We start from the raw sequence: 27,217 nt of genomic DNA, 5'->3' as shown, positions 1-27,217 counted from the left end.
TCACAAGACCACCATTTATTTTTCAGGAGGAAACGTATTTATTTTTAAATGTTTATTTATTTTTGAGGTGGAGGGGAGGGGCAGAGGGTAGGATAGAATCTCACGCAGGCTCCATGCTGTCAGCTGAGCCTGGAACCTGCTTCAGATTCTGTGCCTCCCTCTCTCCCTGCCCCTTCCCTGCTCACACAGTCTCTCTCTCCCTCAAAATAAACATTAAAAAATTTTTAATAAAAAAAAAAATTCATGGTATCCAGTATCCCCAGTATGTCTGGTGTATAACATAAATAAGTTCTCAGACTACAGATACATTGATAGGAGCTGCTTTCTCTTTGGTGGTCCATACTAGAGAAGTAAATAGAGTGCCTGATCAGAGCCCAATGAGTTAACTCCTTTTACCAGACCTAGCAGTTTCAAACATCCCAAGATTCACACAGGAGGAATAATAAACTTTCTACAAGAATTGAGATGTCCTATGGTTCCACGCTTTCCAAGACTGCTTGCTACATTGAACTGTATTTAGAATTTGGTTTCAAGGATTGTCTCCTATTCTCCAACAGGTTGGGCTCTTTACTCCCGACTACCTTTGATTGTACATGGTCAGAGCCGACTCAGCCTCTTTTCTCTTGCAACATTCCGGTTCCTGACAACTAGGTAGTCTGGCTTCTGACTGAGTGAGAATCACTCACTCATAGTCGCTTCAATCCTGGGCCCAAACTGGCCTCAAACTCTCAACAATGCCTATGTGTTTCAATGGTGTCTCTTGGGGCAACAAATACCTAAGTCACTCTTCCTCCTCACAGGGGTATTTGAAGCACTGACAAACTTTCTCCCCAGGATTGAGTGCTCAGACACTCCTTCACCCTCAAAGTCTTCTTTGGAGGTTGGCTCTCAAGTTTCTCTCTGTTCCTCAGACTGGGTTTCCACAATTGAACATAATGCCACGTGGTGGAACCGTAAGACTACAGTGGCTTTTCTGGACACTATTCTACTACTAACACATCCTAAATGATCTCACTGGCAACCACTTCTGGTTCATACTGAGTTTAAGCTTAACTTACATGTATCTTAGTTTTTTTCTTCTTAGTTTTGACCATATCATTTCAGTCTATTCAGGTTGGATAAAATCTTAGTTATCTTACCAAATGCATGTATTGATTGATTAATTGTCCTAGTTTTGTGTTGTTTGAAAATCTGATAAATACACTTTCTTCATTTTCATCTACGCTCAATGTGTAGAATGAGACAGGGCTAAGGATAGAGGCCTGTGGACTAATACCAGTGCTCTCCTTCCAGGTGGGGGGACAGTCCTAACGCTCCTTTTTTGGCTAAGGCTGGTTCAATCACCTATCAAACTGTGTAACCAGGATTAAAGATTGTCAAATGTCCTGATGAAATCAATAGACCCAATTAGCATTTCCCTGATATATAAACCTTATCATGAGCTCAAATACAACTTGAGCAGAGTAAGCTTGAGAATGTCCTATAACTCCAGATTTCATTACTTATTCTGGCCAAACCAAGCTGGATGCCAAAGGTATCTAACCATACTGAATCAGAGTCCATGGTGAATCACAGTCCAGGTTATTTTGCTAGACACAGATGAAATTTACCTTCAGAAGAGTGGAACAGGAATTTGCTGACTCCCTCACAATCACGTGAGCACGTAAAACAACTCAGACTAGTTAGATGATGTGCCTGAAAGAACAAACTATGGACAACTACAGGTTGTGTTGCTGTAGAAAACAGAGTCCAATTCAACGTAATTTATTCCTGCATCGTAAACGCTGAGAAATGTGAAAGCGCCACACCAACAAGAAAGTGCTGTATCAATTTCAGGTAATACGTCCTAAGGTAAAATAAGGCACTAAACTAATGGCTTCCATGACTTGGCAATAAAAGTTAACAAAGCCAACGACTTCTTGTTTAATTCTTTTCCAACGCTACAGACATAGTTCTGCTTTCACCTTCATTACACTTTCATATGGTTTCAGCAGGGGATATACTTCCTCTTCCAAGAATCTCTGCACCTGCCAAAAAGAAAAGCAAATGTAAGACAAAAGAAAATGTAAAGATGGAAGTTTTGCTAACGCTTTTTTCAAAGTCAGTTTATATCACTGAGACCTAATTTGATAAAGCTTTTACCCCACCACTGAGTATTTCTTCACTGCCTGTCAGAAATCTCTCCCTAGACAGGGGCAGCTCAACCCACCATGCCTACATGTTTCCCCACAAACGAACCCAGCCTGTCCTTTCAGTTGGGTCTCATCATCGTCCACCCAGTACCCAAGCTGAAATCATCACGGCTTCTTCTCTCATCTTCATTCAACCTGCCAAGGCTCTAACTTCCTGAAGAGCCCTCCAATCTCTCCCCTCACCTGCATCTACCACTGCCTTGGCTCAACGTCCTCATCATCTACTGCTTGGCCCCCTGCAGCAGCTTCCTTACTGGTCTCCAACCTCCAGTTTAAGTCTCTCAAATCCAAAACAAACTTGGAGTCTGTCTCCAACTTTAAATCCTGTGTAATTACTTCTGGGTACTTGCTACTCCAGCAACAATCAAATGATTGTAGCTTCTCTCCCATGTTGGATGTCTATCTACTTGCCAACTCCTACTTTTCCCTAAGATTCAGCTCAGATGTCAAGTCTTCCAAGAGTCTTTCCCAACCTCTCCTATTCTCCTTTGTGATCCCTAAAAAGAATATGCTTCCCTCAACTCCTACAGGTACTGCTTGGTATTATAATGACCTTTTTATAAGCTTTTACCACTAAGTTTTGAGCTCCCTGAAGATGAGAATTATCTTTAAAGCCCCAGAATGAAGCACAGTACCTGAATACAAACTGAGCACCCAGTTGGCACTCGTAAATGTTTCTGAATTAGCTCTTGCAGTCTCCAAAAGACCAAGGGGAAAAATGATAAACATTTACTGAATACCTACCACGCGTCAAGCACTGTGCTAGGCCTTTTAATTCACATTACCACCACCTCATGAGATGTATATATTTTTTTAAAGTTTATTTAATTATTTTGAGAGAGAAAGAGAGAGAACATGTGTGTGTGCAAGCGGGGAAGGGGCAGAGGAAGGAGAGAATCCCAAGCAGGCTCCATGCTGTCAGCCCAATGCAGGGACCTACTACGTTAACCATGAAATCATGACCTGAGGTGGACACTCAACCGAATGAGCCACTCAGGCACCCTGAGATGCATATTATCCTGTCAGCCAATGAAAGCCAGAAGTCAGGAATGAACCTGACTGATCTGAGGGTAAAACCCAATCTTTGTCCATTATACCACATGCTCCAAACCAAAAGAGAATTCAGAGAAATCCACAGGGGGAAATAAGGCAGTTCAATACAACCAAACCTTCACATTTTAGCCTGCTCTGAATTCTTTCTGCCTAGCCTCATTTTTATCAGACTTCTTATTTTATAAGAAACATTAAAGACTGTATTCCAGGTTCTGTGGCCCAGCAGTGTAAAAAGAGGGCATTTGGGGAAACTTCTAGTGCCACAGAAGTGTTCTGGTGCTTACCTGTTGAGAGGCACGACCTGTAAAAGAAGAAGGATCCAGCAGACGGTCCAACTGGGAATGAATGGGACTGAAGTAGGCATCAGCCTGGATTCGCTCTATGAGGTCATTGTCACCTCCTTCCTGTTTGACCACAGCAGCTGCCTGCTGGGAAAGCACTCTAATTTTCTCATGGCAATCCTAGGAAGACAGTGGGGTATTGTCGATTCACTTACTAACAGGGCATCTGATCATCATAACCATCATCCAATACCACAACTATGCTGTCTATCTATGGCTGGTACACAAAGCCCACCCACCCACTCCCCACCCAGGCTGAGGAAGTTCCCTTCACAGTCTAATTCCATCAAGATCTCAACCCTCCGAACATAACCTAGGATGAACCTGAAGTAAATGCCCACCTTATGCTGGCTTTTTTTTTTAGTTTAATTATTTTGAGAGAGATAGAGAGAGCAAGCAAGGGAGGGGCAGAGAGAGAGAGGGGACAGAGGATCCGAAGCAGGCTCTGTGCTGACAGCAGTGAGCCCGATGCGGGATTTGAACTCATGAACTGTGAGATCATGACTTGAGTCAAAATCAGATGCTTAACCGACTGAGCCGCCCAAGTGACTCTTGTGCTGGCTCCTCTAACAGCTCGTGAACCACGTGCTCTGTCGTGCCCACTTCCCATCATTTCCTATTACAAATTCAGACCTTATTCCTTTGCTAAGAGTGGACCTTTCCTACAAGTGATAAAGTGATTCACTTTTAACAAACCAAGTTCACCGTAATCACCCTGCAGAGATGAGCCTGCTCTATGGCAGAATATGGTCACTGTTCTGTACCAATACCACGACTGAGGGCAGATGACAGAAATGCTTTCATTCTTAAGGGAGGAGAGGAGGACTAAAGGTGCCCTTTCAATTTATCCAGGAGCATAAGGGGTTAACAAACCTGGCGGTTACCCCCAGCTTTCACCATGGCCATGATGATGTTCTCTGTGGCCATGAAAGGCAACTCTTGCCGAATGCGCCGTTCAATTACCTAGAAGAATGAACGAAGGGCTAAGATGCCTCACAGTTACAAAGTCATACACACAGTAAGAGATCAACTGTGACCAGCAAAATACAGAGAAGGACATGAACTACCATATCTATGAAGACAGAGGGTAGAATGGATCGTTTCAATCTGCATTTCAGTTTTCTTTCTAATTTAAAGTATTATTTTCATTTAAAGAAGGAAAAGCAATTTAAATACACTTTTAAAAGTTGCTTCATTGGGAAGATTTATAAAACCTCAACTTTGTTAAATTTCAGTGCCCCACCTCAAGAGCCAAGTATATAATGGGAACGAACCATCTGCCTCAGGTACCTAAAAACAGGCAAAAGAAACAGTCTACTCTGCCAGTCACACCACAGCTGATGATTCATGGAGCTCATGAACAGTTGAAGCCAATTCAAAGTATTTCCTTTTCTCTTTTTTATAAACGTTGTCTATGGATTCCAGAGTTAGTTCTCTAGAACCACGTCACAACCTGAAGAATGAGCTCTGGTCAGGAACAACTCCTACTGGACTAGAATGCAGATCACCAAACATACTTACTCCAGAGCAGAAGATTATACTCACCCTCCCACATTCCAACCCCCACCCCAATATTTTGCTTTTTAATTGAGGCTTACTTTGGGGTACACCACCAATCCTTCAGAAATGTTCTGCAGCGTATTCAATATAGTATCTGCGGTGAGAAATGCCTCGGCCAAACAGATACGTCTAGAAAACAAATAGCCGTTCAGTTATCTCTTTAAGCAAATATCAATTTCAGTGAAATATAGGGTGTGTCCCAAGAAGCTGCCGTACTGACTTCTCATGCTACGTGTACTACTTGGACAACTTCCTTTAATCTCATGACTTTGGCTCTACCCCCAATATCCTGATGACTCTCAAATCCATCACCCCTTGTCCAGACCACCTGCCTAAAAGCCAGCTCACATACCAAACTGGAGAAGCTCTACCCGGTTGGTCTGTAGGTACCTCAAACCCAAAACTGGATCCAGTCACTTCTCCACTGCCTCCTGCTTACCATCTCAAACCTACTCTTCTTCTCCCTGTGGCTCCCATCTTCAGTAAATGGCACTTGTACCCCATCACCGATCTTAACACTCACTCCTATCAGCCACCAAGGCCGGCCAATCTGCCACTGATTTTATACCCATATGCTTCTTCTCTAATCACATGAGCACCGTGCCAGTATGGACTTCAATTTTTAAAAATAGCCTCCTAACTTGTCCTGACCAGATCCATATCCCCTTAAAACTGGTTCTCCCAATTGTTGCAGGGTGTTTTAGCAGGCACATATGATTAGGTCACACCCTGCTGAAAAATATTTAATGGCTGACTTCTGAATGGGTTCACATGTCTTATTTTCATAAATGCCTTATTCCCTGGATTACACACAGATCCCAGAGAACTAGCTTAACTATATATCCTTTTCCCCTCAAATTCTAATACATTGCAAGCAAACCAGAATAACGTGACTCTGCTTTAAATAAGTATATATACAGGGGTGCCTGGCTAGCTCAGTTGGTGGAGCACATGACTCTTGGATCTCAGGGCTGTAAGTTTGAGCCCCATGTTGGGTATAGAGATTATTTAAAAATAAAATCTTTAGGGACACCTGGGTGGCTCAGTCGATTAAGCATCTGACTTCGGCTCAGGGCACAATCTCATGGTTCATGGGTTCAGGCCCCACATCAGGCTCTTTGCTGTCAGTCCAGAGGCTGCTTTGGATCCTCTGTCTGCCCCTCCCCTGCTCACACTCTCCCTATCTCTCAAAAATAAATACACATAAAGAAATTTTTTTAATAAATAAAAATTTTAAGTAAGCAGAAAACCATGTGCATGTTGGTACCCTATTCACAGCTACAAATTACTTCTGACCCATCTCATACCGAACCACCATATAATTGTGGCAAGACGTCACAGCTGACGTTAACTACCTCCAGCACAGTAACTAAACTTTTCAGGGCCTACAGAGACCATCATATACTAGCTGTGATCCATAATCATGTTTTACCTCATTGCTTGTCACACAGACTTTACTCCCCCGTGCTACCTACTAGTAACTCCCTCTTCTTTCTCCTGCCTTTATGCTTGTATAGATGCTTCCAATCCTGTCTTAAAGGTCTTTTAAAAATGCCTAGATTTCTTGAGTCTTAAAGCATTACCTCCTCTGTGAAGCCTTTCCTGACCCCCACACCTAGACTTCCCCTTAGCTCACACAGAGCGTATCTCACACACACTCTGTTCCTACACTCATCATACTGTTCTTTGTATGCTCTTGCCTCCCTGCTAGACTCCATGCTCTGTGGGGACAAGGAGGAAATGCACAGATGCTCAAAACATCCTTCTGCTTCCAGGCTCCTCTTCTGGTCCTCCCCACAACTCACTGTACACGGCACCCCCTTTTACTGACCGATTGGCACTATCATCCAGCGTGCGCTCGAACCACTGCACAGATGCCGTCTGCAGCGGGTCGACGATGAGGGTCATGAGGTGACGGGCAAGGCTACAGCAGCGCTCGGAGCGCATAGGGTTCCGCTTGTATGGCATCGCACTTGAGCCTGCCACGTACAAGGACGAGAAGCAAAGGCAGAGAGACTTCAGAGGACAATGAGTGCCCAGGCACGCTGCTGGGCGAGCTGTCAACACCCGCCCACGGGCCCCCTGGCATTTCTGTGGTGCTCCCAGGTCTCCACACAACACTCACCAATCTGCTGTTTTTCAAAGGGTTCCTCCATCTCCTTGAGGTTTGCCAGGAGTCGTATGTCGGTACAAATCTGGGGGGAAAGGGCCACAACGATGTGCAGAACTCTGAGAGTAGGGGCTAGGCTGATGGAGGTGAGCTCACCTCCCCAACAGATCCTGGAGAGTACCTCATTCAGACTTCTCCAGGCTCCTGAAGAGCAGGGATAACAAGTAAAGGAGCATGGAAACACTTCTGTGAAACATGGCTGCAGACAGCACGGAAAGACGACGCCAGATGAACTTTAATGAGAACGCAGAATCCAGTCCTGTCCTTTAAGACACCTTAAGAGGCTTCACCCACAGGCCCCAGACGGTGAAAAATGAAGTCTGACATCTCTTGAGAGATGCGACTGAACAAAACTCTGAGGCCAATTCCTTCTGTTGGTGCAAAGCTCTCATCCCAGCCCCACAAACTGCTGCCACCACTCACCTTGTGCACGGATGCCCCCAAGCTAGCCAGCACAGACAGCACCTCAATATCCACTTTTCGTGTATAGGTCTGCCCTGTGATGATGAAAGCCCTAGAAATAAATTGAAAAGAGCCGTACGTAAAAATATTTCAAAATGTGACTATGTCAAACAAATGAGCAAAAACCGACCCTGAGCAAAAGCTTGGTCTCACTGGTATACTGAGTCACACGGAGCCCAGATGACCTCACTGATAATCTGCTCCTGGAACAAATTGTTCTTCCACCCTTTTTACTAACACCCATGCCCCAGAAGGAAGGGTGGTCATGTGCACCCGTGTCCTCACAGCCCGATGGAAATGCCTGCAAGAAGGAGCCATGGTGGAGCCTGGCAGCCCTCAAGGGAAATGGTCAGATTTAGATGAATCCATCGGAGACCTCAACATGGGTAAGACTATTTCCTTCTTCCTTATAGATTATCAGAAAACAGAATCTAGACTATACAAAAATAAAACCCAGGAGGTAAAAGGAAATGGGTAGGGACGTCTGAGTGGCTCAGTCGGTTAAGCGTCCGACTTTGGCTCAGGTCATGATTTCACAGTTCGTGAGTTCCAGCCCTGCGTCAGACTCTGTGCTGACAGCTCGGAGCCTGGGGTCTCTTCAGATTCTGTGTCTCCTTCCCTCTGTGCCCTTCCCCTGCACGTGCTCCGTCTCTCAAAAATAAAACAAACATTTAAAAAAAAAAAAAAAAAGAAAAAAGGAAACGGGTAGAAGAACAAAGGAAGAAAAAGGGTCAAATTTAGAGGTACACTGAACACGGGCCTTCCATCACTTAACAGGGAAGCCAACACCTTTCCCACTTACCTACCTTTTAAATCCTGCCTTTTCTGTCACTATCTTGTCAAGCTGCTCTACCTTGGAAGAAAAAGACATCCTTATAGAAATCCAGGTGTGACCAGTATGGGAATATCTCAATGTCCTGCCCTGATTTCGATCCTTGGTGCCCCTTTCGATCCAAAGACTCCACTCATCCCAGGATCCATCTCTCCGCCCATCCTAGAAGTCAGCTTTGTCCTTGGTGCCCGCACCACTGAACTTCCATGTCCCCTTGCTGCTCTCAGAATACCTTCTGGTCATCTCCCTCGAAGAGCTGCAGGAAGCTGGCCTGAGTGCCTGTGGTGCCTTTCACTCCCCGGAAGCGCAGGTCATCTCGGACACGCTTCAAATTCTGGAGGTCCATGCAAAGATCCTGAATCCAGAGACAGCAACGTTTCCCAACTGTGGTCAGCTGAGCAGGCCTGAAAATGACCCAAAGAGGACACACACAAGTCTCAAACCAAGGACTTACTTCATAAAAGCTTCACTCCCTCTTCAAACAATTACTGCTACCCCTGGAAAGAGGAAGAATTCAGGTAAGAGACAGAGAGGCCTGTCTCTTACCAGAGTGAAGAAGTGTGAGCAAGTGAGCAATAGTTATGATTCAATGTCATTTACAAATATTCAATGATTATGAAACTAAGATCTCCTAACATAGCTCTTTCTTTATCATCAAGAGGCAATATATGGGCAGGGACAACGCCTGTTTTGTTTGTCCCCAGGCTTTGGCAAGTCAAATATACTCATGTGACAAACATTTGCCAAATAGCTAATGTGTTCTTGGTTTTGAAAATACCATGAACAAGGAGCACCTGGCTGGCTCAGTCAGTTGGGCAGCCAGCCGACTCTTGATCTCGGCCCAGGTCAAGACCTCATGGTGGTGGAATCGAGCCCCACACTGGGCTCTGCACTGAGCATGGCGCCTGCTTGGGATTCTCCCTCTCCCACTCATGCTCTGTCTCTCAAAATAAACAAACATAAAAACAACAACAACAAACAAAACAGACAAGGTTCCTGTCCAATGGAGCTCGCATTGTAGTGGAAACAAGTAAACAAAGTGACCGTTGATTTTATCAGAAATATGAAAAAATAAAATGATGAGGACACTGGAGAATGCCACTCTAGACTGGCGGTAAAGGAAGGCCTTTATGAGGAGACAAGGTTTGATAAGGAAGCAGCCATGCTGTGGACAACAACCCTAAAACATACATAACCCAAGGACTCTTAACCTAACAGCTAATGGCTTTGCTCCCCGTCCAAAGTCTAAATCAATTTATTGCCGGTCTGTTTCTGAACATAAAGCATAATAATGAGAACAAACTGCAATGATGTTGGAGTTTTGTTTTGTTTTTTTAATATTTATAATATTTATTTTTGAGAAAGAGAGACAGAGTGCAAGCAGGGAGGGGCAGAGAGAGAGGGAGACATAGAATCTGAAGCAGGCTCCAGGCTCTGAGCTGTCAGCACAGAACCCAACATGGGGCTCGAACTCACAAACCGTGAGATCATGACCTGAGCCAAAGTTGGACACTTAACCGACTGAGCCACCCAGGCGCCCTGATGGGGAGTTCTAATAAATGACCTAGCTCATTCCAAATGGATTCTCTCTCCTATCAGGCTAACAGTATGAACCGTGGGCAAACATGAAGGCACATCATGAGACGATATATCCCCAAATTAATTTCATGGTAGTTTTCTAGCTAACCCTTGCTAACAGATTACTGGTACAAGCAAAGAAATGAATGGATGGACTTGCATGGATCTGTTCACAGCAACACTGTACACAACAGCCACAAAGTGGAGACAACCCAAATGTCTATCAAACTAAAGAATGGACAAACAAAACTTGGTATATCCACCATCTTGGCTATAAAAAGAAATGAATGTGCTACACGCCACAATATGGATGAACACTGAAAACACTGAGTGAATGAAGCCAGTCATAGCAAGATAAATATTTTATGACTGCATTTAAATAAAATGTCCAGAGTAGTTCCTGGCTGGCTCAGTCAGTTAAGTGTCCGACTTCAACTCAGGTCATGATCTCCTGTCATGGTTCAAGGATTCGAGTCCTGCATGAGGTTCTCTGCTGTAAGTGCGGAGCCCGCTTCGGATCTCTGTCTCCCTGTCTCTCTGCCCCTTGCCACCCCCTCCTCTAGCTCTCAAAAAAGAAACACTAAAAAAACATTTTAAATAAAATATCCAGAAGAGACAAATCCATAGACAGAAAATAGATCAGTGATGGCAAGGGGCTAGGTAAGGGGGGAAGGGTAATAACTAAATGGGTATGGGTTTTCTGAAGGGTGATGGAAATATTCTGAAATTATATACTGGTGACTGTAAATAAATCTGTAAGTATACTAAAAATCTGTAAATATACTAAAAACCACTAAGTGTACACTTTTTTTTTTTAACGTTTATTTATTTTTGAGACAGAGAGAGACAGAGCATGAACAGGGGAGGGGCAGAGAGAGAGGGAGACACAGAATCTGAGGCAGGCTCCAGGCTCTGAGCTGTCAGCACAGAGCCCGATGCGGGGCTCGAACTCACGGACTGCGAGATCACGACCTGAGCCGAAGTTGGACGCTTAACCGACTGAGCCACCCAGGCGCCCCACTAAGTGTACACTTAAAAAGGGTGAGTTTTATGGTATGTGAACTGTATCTCAATAAAGCTGCTTTTTAAGTAGGCACTATACCCAACGTGGACCTTGAACTCACAACCCTGAGACCAAGAGTCACATGCTCTACCGACTGAGCCAGCCAGGTGCCCCAAAGCTGCTTCCCTTTGACTGCAGGAACTGACCCACACTGATGTGATCTCATGCACCAATACCATTTTCTGAGTGCTTAATGCCTGCTAACCGTGGCAGCAGATACCTCTCTCATCACGCTACCCCCAGAGGAATATTGGGAGGCCCACAACTCTCCAGTGCTCACAGGAGAGGGAGAGGAGTCGTGACTCAGGTAATGCTAGGGAGCCAGCACGAGGCAACATTTGTCATGGCCAGCCCAAACACACCTTGCACTGACTCCTCATGAACAATTTCTTCAGGTTTCTGCGACAAGTGCAGGCCCTAACTTTAAGGAAGATTAGACTCAACAGATTTTCCTCAATGTTAGGAGACAGTATCTTCGTCGCCATAGCAATATCCCACCAAGATGTAAGGAGATGCTAACACACCACTACTCAAATATCATCACTTGAAACCTGCTACTAGCATTCCAAAAATGACATTATCTGCTTTGAAAAGATTTTATTTGGTAATTATAAAAATACTTGAACATTTTACATATCAAAAATACAAAATAGGGAAAAATTTAATTATCCTATTACCTCATAAACCAGAGTAATTAACATTTACAACTTGCTGTAATTTCTTCCAATCTTTGTACAATTCATATGCTGTCTTTTTTTTTTTTTTTAATTTTTTTTTTTTTTAATTTTTTTTTTTCAACGTTTTTTATTTATTTTTGGGACAGAGAGAGACAGAGCATGAACGGGGGAGGGGCAGAGAGAGAGGGAGACACAGAATCGGAAGCAGGCTCCAGGCTCCGAGCCATCAGCCCAGAGCCTGACGCGGGGCTCGAACTCACGGACCGCGAGATCGTGACCTGGCTGAAGTCGGACGCTTAACCGACTGCGCCACCCAGGCGCCCCTCATATGCTGTCTTTATCCCAAAACAGTAACCTATGCACATTTCCACAATAGGAGTCTTATAAGCAGCATTTTAACGGCTACATGTTATTCAAGCCTATGAATATATTATATCTCATTTAATTCTTCTCTTATTGTGGACAGCTAGATTGTTTCCGGTGCTTACTATCATAACCAATATTTTAACAAAGATCTTTGCACGTAAGACTTTTTGCATAATTTAGATTACTTACTTCAGTAGGAGTCTCAAAAACAGAATTACTAAATCAATGAGCATGAATACTTTCAAACGCTCTTGATCCGTATTTCCCAATGTTCCCCAAATGAACTCTCACCAGTATAGCTTTTAAGGTAGGGACCAGGTTCATTCCTCATAAGCATCCTAAGTTATTTGCTTATTTTTTTTAAGTGTTTATCCATTTTTGAGAAAGAGACAGAGACAGAACCGTGGAGTAAGGCCAGAAAGAGAGGGAGACACAGAATCTGAAGCAGGCTCCAGGCTGTCAGCACAGAGCCCAACATGGGGCTTGAACTCATGAACCACGAGATCATGACCTGAGCTGAAATTGGACGCTTAACTGACTGAGCCACCCAGGCACCCCTTAAACTATGTTTTGAGTTTCTTCACCTCCAGCTTCCGTGGAGAAGGGAAACTGAAGGAAGAAATGAAAGCCAAACGCATACCAACAAGCCCAAATCCCGAGAAGTAATCACATCACTTACTGGAAATGTGTGAAACCTAAGGTAGGAAGGCTGGCTCGTTCCTTAGCAAAGTCAGCAAGCCGAGAGATCACTCTGGCGAGCTGTAAGAAAGACCATGTGATAGAAACAGGGTGAGTTCAGGGTAAGCTCGTTATATAATCAGGAACTAAACTTTCAGACAATTTAATACAAAATTAGATCTCCAGCCTGTGGAAGGCAGAGACATTATCTTTTTATCTTTGTATCCCAAAATGCCTTGAAGATTTAAGAGCAACCAATGTTTGATAAGTGAGTTGACTATCTAAAAAGTCATGAACTTATTCTGCACAATTTTAAGACCGTTAACATGCTCATGCAGGGGAAACAGGACAAAATCATGAATCTGACCCAATGTCAACAACATGCTGCTGGTTAACTGCCTTTATTAAAAGACTATGTTTTGTTTTTTAAAGGTATTTATTTATTTTGAGAGACAGCACATGAGCACAGGCAGTGGAGGGGCAGAGACAGAGAGAATCCCAAACAGGCTCCACACTGTCAGCACAGAGCCCAACGTGAGGCTCGATCTCATCAACTCTGAGATCATGACCTGAGTTGAAACCAAGAGCCGGACACTTAACCGATTGAGCCACCCAAGGGCCCCAAAAGGCTAGATTTTAAAAAGGATTCACTTAGAGCATTTTAACTCAAAAAGACAATTCGTTCTACAGATGAGATATAGGATCATTCACCTGACTAAAGAATAATCTATTTATATTCACATTGCATTGATTTATTAGTAAGTGGTGCCCATCTCCTATCATGGGGAATCCAGGGCTGGCAGGAAACTTCTGCCAATTCCTTACCTTTGGCAAAAGCAGGTCAAATGCATTTCTGAGAATAATCAGGTCCTGCAAAGGAAAACGCAGTGGTCTCACATTAAACAGCTTTGCCCAAACAATATTATTACACAATACTTTTTGGCCATCACCACTGGGTTTCTCAGCTAGCCACCTACCTCACTATTAGCAACCCTCTGTGCAATTCAGAAGATGCTAACAGAAGTTGTTCTTTTCAGATTACTATTTTAAAACCACATCAACCTAGAGAGCAGTACTTCTGGGATCTCTAAGGAACAAAACCTTTATACTCCTAAAGGCCAATTTATGTGGTAACTAAAATGACGGGAAAACAGTTATGGGCAAACCTTCATCCTGAATATTGTGAAGATGTCCAGGTCAACAAGCTTTCTATCTTTCCAAAAGGAGTGCCTGAGTATCTGAGAAGCTTCCATGGGGCACATTCCATTAGCCTTCTGTCCTTTTTCCACATCTACCATTGCTAACAACAAAAAAGACATGAACCAGAACATCAAGGTTTAGGAAATTTAAAGCTGTTCTTGAGGAAAATAAGAGATGTGTTTCAGGCAACTCCAATACAAATTGCTGAGCCCAACTTATACAATACAGTGGGTATTCAAAAAAAAGTGTATTCCCCCATGAGAAAGGATTGTTCTTCTTCTATTATGTGAGTAATACACATACAGATGCCTTTTATTAGGTACCACTTGAGACTGAAAGCATTTGGGGCAACTTAAAAATTAGTGGCTTCTTTCTGAATTGGAAGTGTATCTGGAATCAAACTTCTGGTCCCACGGGCGCAGCATGATTAAGAGGACAGCTTTGGAGCCATCCTCCCTGGGCTTGATTCTTATCTAGCTGTGTGACATTAGGCAAGTTCTTCAACTTCTCTTTAAGTATCCTCATCTGTGGAGACAGAGATCATAAAGCTAGATCCCCAAGACTACATATTCTGATTCCATTTCTATGACATTACCAGAAAAGGCAAAACTACAGAGAAAGAAAGCAGATCAACGGTTGTTTGGGTTGGAAAGCAGGAGTGGGAAGTGACTGCACACGGGTACGAGAACTTTTTAGAGTGAGGGATGCGTTGTAAAACTGGAGCATAGTGAAGGTTGAACTGCATAAATTTACTAAAACTCATTGAACCACCCATTTAAGATGGGTAAATTTATGGCATGTAAACTGCACCTCAAAAAGCTGTTTAAAAATGGAGATAAAAGGACCTTTTTCATGGTTCTTGTGAAGAATACAAGAAGTCATACACACAAAGTGCTCAGAATAGTGCCAAGCACTTGGTAAATTCTTAGGAAAATTATTACTTTTCATGAAAGATATTACTTTTTTATGTTTGAGGATAAGCTGCTTCTGCTAATTAAGTTTCACGTAAGAATCATAATGTAATTCTTTCTTTTCAGACGTTACAGCAAAGAGTTATAAAGGACTTCGGAAAGAAAATTACCTTGCCACTAAAACGCTAAGACCTTGGCTTATGCCCAAACAGCCAATGCAGAAACAGTATCTGCAGGTCTTATTTTATGGAGGTCGTGAGAGACTTACAGTTTAGATTGGAAGGATAACAAAAGCAGAAAATTCCTCAGTGTTAAGATACCCCTAAAACTAAAGATTTATGGAGTCACTTCCTATAACTAGACAAAAATCAAATAAAATTTATAAATCCATTATGAAGACCGAGTCCTAAGTGGAAACAAAACACAGGTTCCTACTGTATTATCTCCAACATAGCAGGAGGTGGCTCCAAGGTGAATAATAGCAGCAGCTTTTGGGCAGCAGTGGCCAAACGTGTGCACATGAGCCATCACATCATGTCGTAACTGTTTCTCTTCCTCAGCTGCCATCTTGAAGTCGATGTTGTCCAAGTTTGATTTCATCTCCTGGATTTGTTCATCTGTGATAGGCAAACCCAACGTCTGCAGAACAGGCAAAACAAAATACCTCAAGCGTCACAATGACTTGAAGTGACACCGAGAAATACATTGGTTCATGTTAGCATTTATGTCCCGCCTCCCAATTCTTTTTTTTTAAATTTTGTTTTTTTTAATGTTTGTATTTATTTTTGAGACGTAGAGAGACAGAGCATTGAGCGGGTAAGGGGCAGAGAGAGAGGGAGACAGAATCTGAAGTAGGCTCCAGGTTCCGAGCCGTCAGCACAGAACCTGACGCAGGGCTCGAACTCTCAACCACGAGATCATGACCTAAGCCGAAGTCAGATGCTCATCCGACTGAAGCACCCAGGCGCCCACCTCCCAATTCTTAAATTAATATTTGGGGCAACTAAAAGAACATGGGTGGGGAAAGGCAAGGTTTTCTTAATGAATCATGGTAAGTTACATTCTAAGTAAACACCAAAATATACAACAATGTACATTTTGTATATTTCAACAATGTAATTCTGATCTTTGTTCCCTCTGCCCTTGTATCTCTTCCTGGCTCACACAGTCTGGTCTTTGGGCTCAAATGTTACCTCCTCAAAGAGGTCTTTCCTGATGCCAATGTGAAATATTCTTCTTATATGTCACTCTTCTATTCCTTTAGCCTAAATTTATTTAGAGCACTTATCACCACATGACATTTCTTACAAATGCATTAGCCTCTCCCTCCCCCTACAATGTATACTCCACAAGAGAAGAACCTTGTTGTATTTATTGCTTACCCCTTAGTGCTTGGCATGTAAGTGCCCCAGGTGTGGGATCCAGGCCACAGCTTTACATTTGACCCAGACAGATTTACTTCAAGAAATGAAAATTAAGAATGTTGTAAGTGGTTTTGCCAACAAATTACGTACAGCAAATTGAGTAAAACAAAGCCTTTACAGGATATTATTGAGAAAATAAACACATCAACAGCTTACATTCATCCACCACTGGAAAAGTCAGGCCGGCAAAGAGCAGCTTGCAGCCCAGGCAGCTCAGACCCCTGGATCCAAGAGCTAAACATATAGACTGGTGAAATTTATTCAAACGTCACTTGAAATTCCCAAGTCCTGGCCTTGGGAAGGATCTTGCGTCTTAGACCTGTCTTGTCCGAGATGGTGGCTACTTGCCAGATGTGGCTATTTACATCTAAAATGGTTAAAGTGGGGCAGCTGGGTGACTCAGTCAGTTGGGCTTCTGAGTTCGGCTCAGGTCATAATCTGGCAGGTTCGCGCTCCACGTCGGGCTTGGAGCTGATAACTGGGAGCCTGGGGCCTACTTCAGATTCTACGTCTCCCCCTCTCTCTGCCCCTCCCCCACTCGCGCTGGGTCTCTGTCTCAAAAATAAACACTAAAAAAAATTGTTTTTAAATAATAATAAATTTAAAAAAATAATAAAATGGTAAAAAGTAAAAATTCAGTTTCTTGGTCACACTAGCCACATTTCAAAAGCTCAGTAGCCACACTGAGCAAAACTGCCTCGAAGTGTCTGTTAGCCAGTAGATAGGACACCTCGGGCCTCCTTCCAAAGCAAAGCAACAGGGGGCAGTGTGGCCAAACTGCTTCTTATCCCCAAGCAATGCATCTTGTCAAAATTCATCCCCCACTCTTGCTTTTCTGCATTCCTCCTAATCTTTAAAAAAAATTTTTAATGTTTCTTTTTGAAGGAGAGAGAGACAGACTGTGAGTGGGGGAGGGGCAGAGAGAGAGAGAGAGAGAGACAGACAGACAGACAGAATCTGAGGCAGGCTCCAGGCTGAGCTGTCAGCACAGAGCCTGACGCAGGGCTCGAACCCACAAACCGTGAGATATGACCTAAGCCGAAGTCGGACGCTCAACCGACTAAGCCACCGAGGCACCCCTCTCCTAATCTCTTATTCCTCAAATTTTTGTCTTAACTACTAAATTATTACATAGTTCCTGCTAATTTTAAAAATTTTTTAATGTTTATTTTTGAGAGAGAGACAGAGTGTGAGCGGGAGGGGCAGAGAAAGAGGGAGACACAGAATCTGAAGCAGGCTCCAGGCTGAGCTGTCAGCACAGAACCTGACGTGGGGCTCGAACCCATGAACCATGAAATCATGACCTGAGCTGAAGTTGGATGCCTAACCAACTGAGCCACCCAGGCACCCCTAGTTTATGCTAATTTTGACACCCTACAAGAGAATCCAAACGCAGGAGATTATACCAACATTGTATGCATTTCAGGCAATGTGCACACTGGCCAGAGGAAAGAACACACATTCAGACTCTACATTTCAATTCCAGCTTCATTTACTAGCTGCGGTGATCCTGAAAGTCTGTTTTTTTTTGTTTTTTCAACTTTAAAAAAAATGTTTATTTATTCGTGACAGGCAGAGTGTGAGTGGAGGAGGGGCAGAGAGAGAGAGAGAGAGAGAGAGAGAGAGAGAGAGGGAGATACAAAATCTGAAGCAGGCTCCAGGTTCTGAGCTGTCAGCAGAGCCCAATGCGGGGCTGGAACTCACGAACCGTGAGATCATGACCTGAGCCAAGGCCGGACACTTAACCTACTGAGCCACCCAGGTGCCCCATTCTGCAAAGTCTTTGAATGCCACTACCCTCATCTATATAACAGAGTATCATATGAAATGGAAAAGAGTACATAACAGTACATGATAAATGACCACACACTACTGATGTCCCTTTCTACCCATTATTGTCTGAGCCAATAGTTTATGAAGTCTCTCTGTGCCTCCATTCCATCACCGGTAAAACATCTGTAAAATAGTTACAGTACAGTGTTATTTTGAGGATTAATGAGGTATTAATATGCCAAGTCTTAAGATAGTGTCTTGGCAGGCGTGATAAACGTGTCTATTATTATGTCATTTACTTTTTTTGAGCAGGCATGATAGGAGTGTCTACTGTTATGTCACTTAATTTTCTTGAGCACACTGATGGGGAGGGGAAAAATCTAGGAAGCGTTCCCTATTTGGGGAGTTCCTTTGTACTTGGGTCCCAGGCACATACTGTTTGTTTCCCTGTTTACTGATGCCATTTGAGAAGGCATTGCCATCTGGCTTGTGGCATTTTCCTCTGAAACTTTATAGCTCTCTGGATCACTTTCAGTTTTCTTCAACTCCTCTGGGAAGGCCGCTCTGGAGCTATTTCTGAAAGCGTTGGGCCGAACAGCTCTATATGCAGCTCTTAAAAGAGACACCAGAAAACTCATCTAATAACCCCCTACCCCGATTCTCCCTCCTTAGAGGCAAAGTGCAGTAGAGTGGAGCGAAGACAGTGGCCTAGGAAGCATGAATTTTGTAGGGACAGTCCTGCCATTAACCACACTGAGGCATTGTGAAAGATAAGGTGGCTAAGCTCTCACGCTCTGCATTGAACCCAGGTTCACACCCGGGTACGCTATTAATGGTTCGGAGCAAATAACGCGCTTGGCTATCACCGAGGCTTGATTTCTCCCGTATAATGTGGGGAAACCACCACCTAGTTTGCAAAGTTTCTATGGGTTAAACGGGAAAAGAAATCAGCACAATAGCACGTAACAAGGGCTCAGGGTCCGTGTTAAGCAGTGTATCCCTGCAGGAACGGCCAAGATAAATCCCTAAAATGACAGCGTGCCTTTCTCGCCGCCTCCTCCGCCTCTAACCCTCCGTGACTCAAAACAAAGGAGGCAACAGGTGTCGGCTCCCGGGCTTCCTGCCCTGACCTTCCTGGGGCCACAGCTCCTCAGAAAAGGGACACCCGGCCGAAAATAGCGGGGCAGCTGCTCCCGGGGGCCAAGCCCAGGCGCGACGCCGAGCCCCGCACGTGCTGGGGCGGGCCCGGCCCCTCATCCCGGTGGCCCATTACCTGCTCGGCCTCCGCCAGCCACAGCCAGAGCTGCCGCCATGTCCGGAATTTGTACCTGTCGCTAAACACGAAGCACATCTCCGGGCTGGCGTAACGGGAGGCAAGCGGCGAGCGGTAGCTGTCGTGCCCGCAGGCCGCCTGCTGTCCCCCACGATCGCCTCCCTCCGCCATCCCGGGCACGCCTCACCACCAGGTCAGGGCCGAGCCAGCGAGGGCGGGAGCGGAAGCCCGGGGACGGGACTTCCTCCACGCGGGGCGGAACTTCCTCCACTTGGTCTCGCCCCCGGGCTTCCGGGGGCCCGGAGCCTTCAGAGTTATCGGGTTTCCGCTGCTTGATGTTGAGTATTGTCAAGTTTATCTTCGTGTACAAGAAACGTCATTAGCGCCTCTTAAGCTCCTGAGCCGCTGTGTGCCTCAGTGTCCCCATTTGAAGAAAGGTACATTAAGACCAGCCTTTAAGATTGCCGTGAGGTTAGAGTGTTAGATCGATGCCTGGGACGCTCAGAAACCCGTGTGTATTTGCCATTATTAGTTATGGTTGTCGCCCACCCCAGCTTCACCGCCACTGCCTATCTGGCACCGCACGCAGTTCTGAGGAGGAATGAGCGTTTGTTGAGTTCCAAGTGAGCCCCTCGCACGGAACTGCAGTAAAAACGGATTTCAGCCAGTGCTAGAACTGAGACTCCCAGAAGCCGAGTGTCTTGTTGAGTGAGGGTCACCCAACTAGCCACCCGACTTTAGATTTTGCACTTAGTCGCTACGCTGTATAGTTCCCAGCCCACTCCATGCTCGGTCACACCACGACTTGATAAAGGCATTCCCAGCGACCCCCTGTCCTGGAACACCTCTGTTTTCTCAGTACCTCCTACTTAATCAGTCTAGAAAATGTTCCGTAATGATCCCACTCTTTTCTCTGGTTGACCAATAAAAATAACAACCTCTAACATCTGTGAAGGGCTTATTAGGTATCAGGCACTCGTTTTTTACACGTGGTCTCATTTCACCCTGAGGATCCCGAGTGCCTCGAGCAGTATTAGATGAAATAATACAAGTAAAAGGGCGCCTGGTTGGCTCCGGATTTGTACGTTTGAGCCCTACATTGCGTATAGAGATTACTCAAAAATAAAATCTTAAAAAAAAAAATACAGGTAAAGCTCTTGATGCAATGCACAGAGTAATGCTCAACAAGTGGTGGCCATTATGATGCTCATTTTGCAGGTAGCAAAACAAAGGCGTGGGGCGGGTGATTGTCTTGGGATTGTTCATGTGGAAGGGGGAAAGCTAGGAGTTATATGCAGGCAGATAGGCTTCAGACACCTGGTTCTTAGCTCCAAATGTTCCCCTTCCTTGATGCTACAGTAGCAGGCATTATGCCGCTCTGAAATAACCAATTTTGAGTTCCTCAGTAGAAGGAGACCTCCCCGGGGAATTCCACTTTGACTTTCCAGCTTGTTTGCTGAGGTGAACTCCGCTTTGCCAGTAACCATGATACTTCAGGGATGTTAAAAGTTGCTGATTAGGGGGTGCCTGGGCTGGCCCAGCCAGTATGCGACTCTTGATTTCAGGGTCATGAGTTCAAGCCCCACTTTTTTTTTTTATTATTTTTTTTTTTAAATTTTTTTTTTTAATGTTTATTTATTTTTGAGACAGAGAGAGGCAGAGCATGAGCAGAGGAGGGGAGAGAGAGAGAGACGGAGACACAGAATCCGAAGCAGGCTCCGGGCTCCGAGCTGTCAGCGCAGAGCCTGACGCGGGGCTCGAACTCACGAGCTGTGAGATTGCGACCTGAGCTGAAGTCGGACGCCCAACCGACCGAGCCACCCAGGCGCCCCAAGCCCCACTTTAAGTACAGAGCTTACTTAAAAAAAAACCAAACCAACAAAAAACCAAGTTGCTGATTAGATCCCCAGGCTTCACGATCGTGCTTTGGACAATAATTTCTTGTCCTGTCACCTTTCCATTTCTGCTTTCATTTATTCACAGATTCACTCACAGCCCTGTGGAACACACTTCCGCGATCTCCTAGATGATGAATGACCTGACTTCTTACAGGCCTCTCATAACTCTCACCAGAGTTCAGTGTTTTTTGCTTTCCCAACTAATGGCAAACTTGGTGGGGGCAGAGATCATGTCTGTCTTGGTCACCGTGTCCCCGGCACCTAGCACAGAATCTAGCATAGTATGGGTGCTCAGTAAATGTTTCCTGGATGAATGAATGCTGCCAAAAGGAGTCTAGCACAGAGAGAGAAATGGGCCCATAGTAGCCAAGATGCAAGTGAGGTCCTGACACTGCACATCCTCTTTTCCCACGTCTCACATTTCTTCAGTGTCCTCATCCCATGGATCTTTCGTGGCTCCACCTGGACTCCAGAAGTAGCAGCCAGAAATGACTGCAGCACCAGTGCAGAATACCTTGGCCATCAGAGAAGCCCATCAGTTGGTATCCTGGGCTCATCACTTGGGTCTTGTACGCCCCTCTTGAGCTGCAGAGGCTTGGTGTTGAGGAGAGAGGGCGGACGATTCTGGGAAGATGAAGAACTTACTTCCTGGAACTTCCCACTCTTTGCAGAGTGTGTCAGTGTGGCCACCGCTCTGATGTGCAGTGACCAGTTTACTATCCTCACCTTCCACTGTGACTTGTGAATACAACCGTCTCCTCAGTCTTCCAGCCCTCACTCCTGCCTCTGCTTCACTCCACTGTCACTCCTCCTCCTCCACATAGGAGTTGCTGCCTCCAGTCTTCCAGATCCTCATTCAGGAAAGGATCTTGCTCTTTTGGTTATTTTATGTTGAATCTTTTTAAAAATTTTCTTTATTTAAAAAAAATTTTTTTTAACGTTTATTTATTTTTGAGACAGAGAGAGACAGAGCATGAATGGGGGGAGGGTCAGAGAGAGAGGGAGACACAGAATCGGAAGCAGGCTCCAGGCTCCGAGCTGTCAGCACAGAGCCCGACTCGGGACTTGAACTCGTGAACCACGAGATCATGACCTGAGCCGAAGTCGGACACTTAACTGACTGAGCCACCCAGGCGCCCCAAAAAATTTCTTTATTTTTAAGAGAGAGAGAGGGAGAGGCTATCCCAGGTAGGCTCCTCGCTGTCAGTGCAGAGCCCTACGTGAGGCTTGATCCCATGAACCTTGGGATCATGACCTGAGCCAAGAGTCGGACATTTAACTGACTGAGCCACCCAGGGGCCCATTATGTTGAATCTTTAATCTCTCCAGTATTGCCTCCCTTCTTCTGATTTAAAAAGAAAACGCACAGGTCTCTTCCGCTATAGAAACATCTCCACTTGCTCTGTTACCTCCATAACCTACCTCTCTTTCTGGCTGCTCTTTAAAAAAATTTTTTTTAATGTTTATTTATTTTTGAGAGGCAGAGCATGAGTGGGGGAGGGACAAAGAGAGAGGGAGACACAGAATCTGAAGCAGGCTCCAGGCTCTGAGCTGTCAGCACAGAGCCTGATACGGGGCTCGAACTCACAGACTGTGAGATCGTGACCTGAGCCGATCTTGATCTTCAAAACCCACCTAGACACTTCCAGCTGGTTATCACTATTCCCAAAACGACATCTCTAGGTCAGGAGTCATACTTCTATCTCTCTTGTGCCCTAACTCTAGGGAAAGGTCTTCTGATGATTTCATTTTCTTTTCTATCTGTCCTTCTTATTTTTTAAATATTTTAAAAAAATATTTTATTTTTTTAAAGAATATATTTTTAAATGCATTTATTTTTGAGAGAGACAGAGAGAGAGTTGGGTGGGGGCAGAGAGAGAGGGAGAGAATCCCAAGCAAGCTCCCCACTGTCAGTGTGGAGCCCAATGTGGGGTTCGAACTCATGAACCGTGAGATCATGATCTGAGCCGAAATCAAGAGCTGGATGCTTAACTGACTGAGCCATCCAGGCACCCCTAACAGTTTTATTTTTAAGTAATCTCTACACCCAGCATGGGGCTCGAACTTACAACCCCAAGATCAAGAGTTGCTCCTTCCACCAACTTAAGCCAGCCAGGTGCCCCTCTGTCCTTCTTGCTTAAACAATTATTTTAAAATGTTATTTATTTTTCAGATAGAGAACACCAGCAGGGCAGAGAGAGAGGGAGACAGAGGATTCGAAGCGGGCTCCACACTGACAGCAGCAAGCCTGATGTGGGGCTTGAACTCCTGAACCATGAGATCATGACCAGAGCTGAAGTTGGACGCTCAACCAACTGAGCCCCCCAGGCGCCCCAAACAAATTCTTGATGTAATGTCCTGTTACCCATTAGGATCATTCATTCCACAAAGGTGCATACTGTGTACGAGGCATTGGAATACAGTGGGCAGCTGATGAGGCTGGAGAGAAGGACAAAGGTGAGAAGAGAGGAAGCTAAATTTGGAGAAGTAGATGGAAGCCAGACCATGTGACCCCTTGTTGGAAATAAGGATATTTGGGGTTTTTATTTTAAGCAGTTTAAAATCACTAAAAGGCTTTAGACTGGATGTAGAGTGACTTCATCAAATTTGTGTTTTGAAAATATGCTATCAGTTATGTATGGAATGGATTGGGGGCAAGGAAGCTGGGGTGAATGACAAGTAAGAAGCCAGTTGGGCCACTGCTGTGGACCAGATGAGACCTAGGGTTATAGGAGATCTAGCTTGGACAAGAGAAGTAAGTGCAGAGGAAATGAAGGAAGAGATTAAGAGGTACACTCAGTCCATCTTAGTGATGGATTAGTTATGGGGAGTAAGGGATGGGGCAGAGTCAAGGTTGCTCCTAGGTCTCTAGGTTTTATCATTGAATGGATGGTAACGCCATATACCATGGTGCCAGAGGAGGGGCAAGCAGGCAGGATGGTCTTATGTTATGGATGCATTGAGTCTGCAGTGCCGTTAAGCTGTTCAAGTGTTCTGAAACGTTGAGTAGATGATCATACATACAGGTCTGGAGCCCAATGGTATGGGCTGGAAATAAAAATTTAAGTCATTAACATATAGATGGTAATTAAAGCCGTAGGAGTTTTGGGCCCTGGAGCTGATGAACAACACATAAAAGAATCTTGCCTTGGGGCACCTGGCTGGCACACGGGGTACAGTGTGCAAAGCTTGATCTCAGGGTTGAGTTCAAGCCCCATGTTGGGTGTGGAGCCTACTTAAAAAAAAAAAAAAAAAATTCTACCTTTTGAGTGGTGATTACATTGCAGTGAGGGAGATGGATAATAAAGAATAAGCAAGACAGTTTTAGAAAGTGGTACATTTTTGGAAGAAAATATAGCAGGACAAGAGCATAGAGTAGCTTAGGGTTGGGGTGGTGGGGTGGTGACAGGTATTTTTTTTCAATTTATTTAAGTAATCTCTATATCCAACACAGGGCTCAAACTCACAACCCTGAGATCAAGGGTCACGTGCTCTTCTGACTGAACCAGCCAGGTGCCCTCCGATGACGGCTATTTTTGAAAGGATCATCCGGTTAAGGCCTCATGTTTGACCAGAGACTACACAATGGTGCGGGGACAAGAGCATCCCCGGCAGTGTTAAAGTAAATACAATGGCCTTAAGGTGGGCGTAGGTTTGGTGTGACGAACAGGGGTAGTCTAAGATTGAGATTGGGAGAATCCTAGGGAACGAGACTGAGTGGAGGGTTTGTGTGCTGTGGTATAGAGTTTAATTTTAATTTTAAGGAGAAACCCTGGGAGGGTAGCGACATGAACACACAGAGAAGCCTGGGGTGGAGCTAAGCGGAGGGTGACAGCCAGGGGTTGCTGCAGTGATGGCCAGATCCTGGTTGGTGTGGGAAAATGTGGATCTTGTGTGGATGCACGTTTAGCACACGGCCGAAGGGCTTCCTGACAGCTAAGCAAGTGATGTGAAGAAGCTGGGGGTTTGAGCCACTAGGTGGACAGTGGTGCCATTTACTAAGATGGTTAAGACCAGGGAGGGAGATGTGAGTAGGAAGGTGGAGGGATTTGTCTATTAGACTGGGAAGTAGACAGGCAGGAAGTCGGGTGGATAGACAGGATATTAGAAGGGCCAGGGTTGGAGATATAATTTGGGCACGATGGGGACATGTGTTGTATTGAAAAACACAGGGCTGGGGGCGCCTGGGTGGCTCAGTCGGTTGAGCGTCCGACTTCAGCTCAGGTCACGATCTCGCGGTCCGCGAGTTCGAGCCCCGCGTCGGGCTCTGGGCTGATGGCTCGGAGCCTGGAGCCTGCTTCCGATTCTGTGTCTCCCTCTCTCTCTGCCCCTCCCCTGTTCATGCTCTGTCTCTGTCTCAAAAATAAATAAAACGTTAAAAAAAACAAAAACAAAAAAACACAGGGCTGGTCGATCTCATCTAGGAGGAGCAACGTGACTAGATAGCAAAATTTAGGAGTGGGCCTGAGCCCAGGGGCACTGCAAAATTTAGACCTCAAAGGAAAAAGGGGACCAAGAAAGGCGGCCAGTGGGGAGGACACCACCTAGGATGTTGGCATAGAGAACAAGGCAGGGCTTGGGGTTGAGCGCTGATGAAACCAACTTTTCCTGGCCAGGCAAAAGAGGCTGAGGGAGGTGGAGGAGGGAAAGGACCACGTTAGAGCGACGAAGGAAATCCAGGAGCTGTGATATCAGGAGGTAAATGGCCGCGTCCATTGGACGAGGGAGGATGTTAGTGACCTTAGAGCCAGCTCTCTTCAGCAACGATAGAGGCAGAGGCCTAGGAGGGGGAGGAGAGAAAATGTCTCGAGAAGAAAAATGGGGCAGGGGCTGGAACGTGGGCCCACAGGAGGATGTGCGTGTACAATGGCACGGACTTGAGTGCGCTGAGAGGCCGGGGCTCCAGCTGAACAGCGCCCCCAAGATGGGGCAGGAAGGGGCAGGGTCCCAAACACTGGAGGCAGCGGCACTTGAAGGGGAAGGAAGCACCTCTCTCTGATTATAGTTTGGAAGCAGGGATTTGGGGGATTCTTCTGACACCCGATTTTCTTTCTCCACATATTAGGACGCTCGCTGCTTGGTGTCAAGGTTTCACTGCTGGTTGGTTACAGTAGATTTACAGGAGTCCTTATTTGGCCTGTAATGACTTTTTTTCTGAGCAGTGCTGCTCTTGGGTACTGGCAGAAAATAGAGAGTCGTGTTTCTAAAGTGGGGATTTTGTCACATGGGTGTCAAAACAGGAGGGGCGAGGGGAATTTAGAGACGTTCTACAACACCTAAACTGGATTAGGAAGGGAGAAAAAAGAGAGGGCTGGCGGGATGGAAGAGAATAAATAGTCAGTGTCCTGGAGTTTTAAAATTCATCAGAGAGGAGGAGTGGGAACCAGTTGGGACGACAGGAGGTTAAGGTCAAGGACGCTGAAATTACTGGTTCTGGAGGGGAGCAATTTTGGGTGAGTATGGGAGTGTGTGGCTGGACCGGAGGAAGGCGGGTAGAAGGCTGGCCGTTAGGGTGGATTTTCCCTGTGGCACTGAAGTCACCTAAGGTGATGGCAGGGCACGTAGGCGTGAAGAGGGCCGAGTCAGAGGCTAAAGTCTTAACCACCACCATTCTACAGTGTGCCACCCGTCCCCCCACCCTTAGCCGTCTATGCATTTTTTAAATACCCAAACTTTAAAGTCGAGTCTTTTGGTGACACAGGTCCTCATAGTTTTTGCAATGATCTTTTTTCCTCAGAAAATAGCACTTGCTTGGAATAGGCAGGC

At 45.2% G+C, this 27,217-nt stretch overlaps 1 protein-coding gene and 1 long non-coding RNA gene across 7 annotated transcripts; one reads left to right on the top strand and one right to left on the bottom strand.

Annotated features, from left to right (window-relative positions):
* On the bottom strand, positions 1 to 19,782 carry ADSL (adenylosuccinate lyase). 6 transcript variants are annotated; one of them, XM_060659503.3, is made up of 14 exons: positions 19,609 to 19,722; positions 16,466 to 16,541; positions 15,519 to 15,722; positions 13,798 to 13,842; positions 12,974 to 13,053; positions 8,843 to 9,014; positions 8,585 to 8,631; positions 7,740 to 7,830; positions 7,272 to 7,341; positions 6,978 to 7,125; positions 5,185 to 5,275; positions 4,460 to 4,549; positions 3,530 to 3,706; positions 1,749 to 2,027 (listed from the first exon to the last, which is right to left on the bottom strand). In XM_060659503.3, exons 3-14 carry the CDS (start codon positions 15,681 to 15,683, stop codon positions 1,941 to 1,943), a joined length of 1,263 nt encoding a protein of 420 aa, XP_060515486.2. In that variant the 5' UTR covers positions 15,684 to 15,722; positions 16,466 to 16,541; positions 19,609 to 19,722; the 3' UTR covers positions 1,749 to 1,940. The 6 variants fall into 6 exon arrangements, with proteins under 6 accessions (XP_060515488.2, XP_060515486.2, XP_060515484.2 ...); XM_060659501.3 differs by having other exon boundaries at positions 19,554 to 19,668; XM_060659502.3 differs by lacking the exon at positions 19,609 to 19,722 and adding an exon at positions 16,664 to 16,747.
* A 58-nt stretch (positions 19,783 to 19,840) lies between these two features.
* On the top strand, positions 19,841 to 22,221 carry LOC132695237 (uncharacterized). Its single transcript, XR_009617791.3, has 2 exons — positions 19,841 to 19,990; positions 21,537 to 22,221. It is a non-coding gene; the product is annotated as an uncharacterized LOC132695237 (long non-coding RNA).
* Positions 22,222 to 27,217: the final 4,996 nt, after the last annotated feature.

The sequence above is a fragment of the Panthera onca genome, chromosome B4 (genome assembly GCF_046562875.1).
Source record: "Panthera onca isolate mPanOnc1 chromosome B4, mPanOnc1 haplotype 2, whole genome shotgun sequence".
Taxonomy (NCBI): domain Eukaryota; kingdom Metazoa; phylum Chordata; class Mammalia; order Carnivora; family Felidae; genus Panthera; species Panthera onca.
Note: the sequence above shows the minus strand (reverse complement) of the source record. Positions and strands in the feature narration are given on the sequence as shown.

Bases quoted from the DNA above. Each gene is read 5' to 3' on its own strand.
- ADSL (XM_060659500.2), bottom strand. From the start codon at position 19,724: ATGGCGGAGGGAGGCGATCGTGGGGGACAGCAGGCGGCCTGCGGGCAC. The intron at 4,550-5,184 runs GTAAGCCTCAAT...TCATTCTTCTAG, and splicing joins GATTGGTGGTGTACCCCAAA to GTAATTGAACGGCGCATTCG. The intron at 3,707-4,459 runs GTTTGTTAACCC...CTGTCTTCCTAG, and splicing joins AAGCTGGGGGTAACCGCCAG to GATTGCCATGAGAAAATTAG.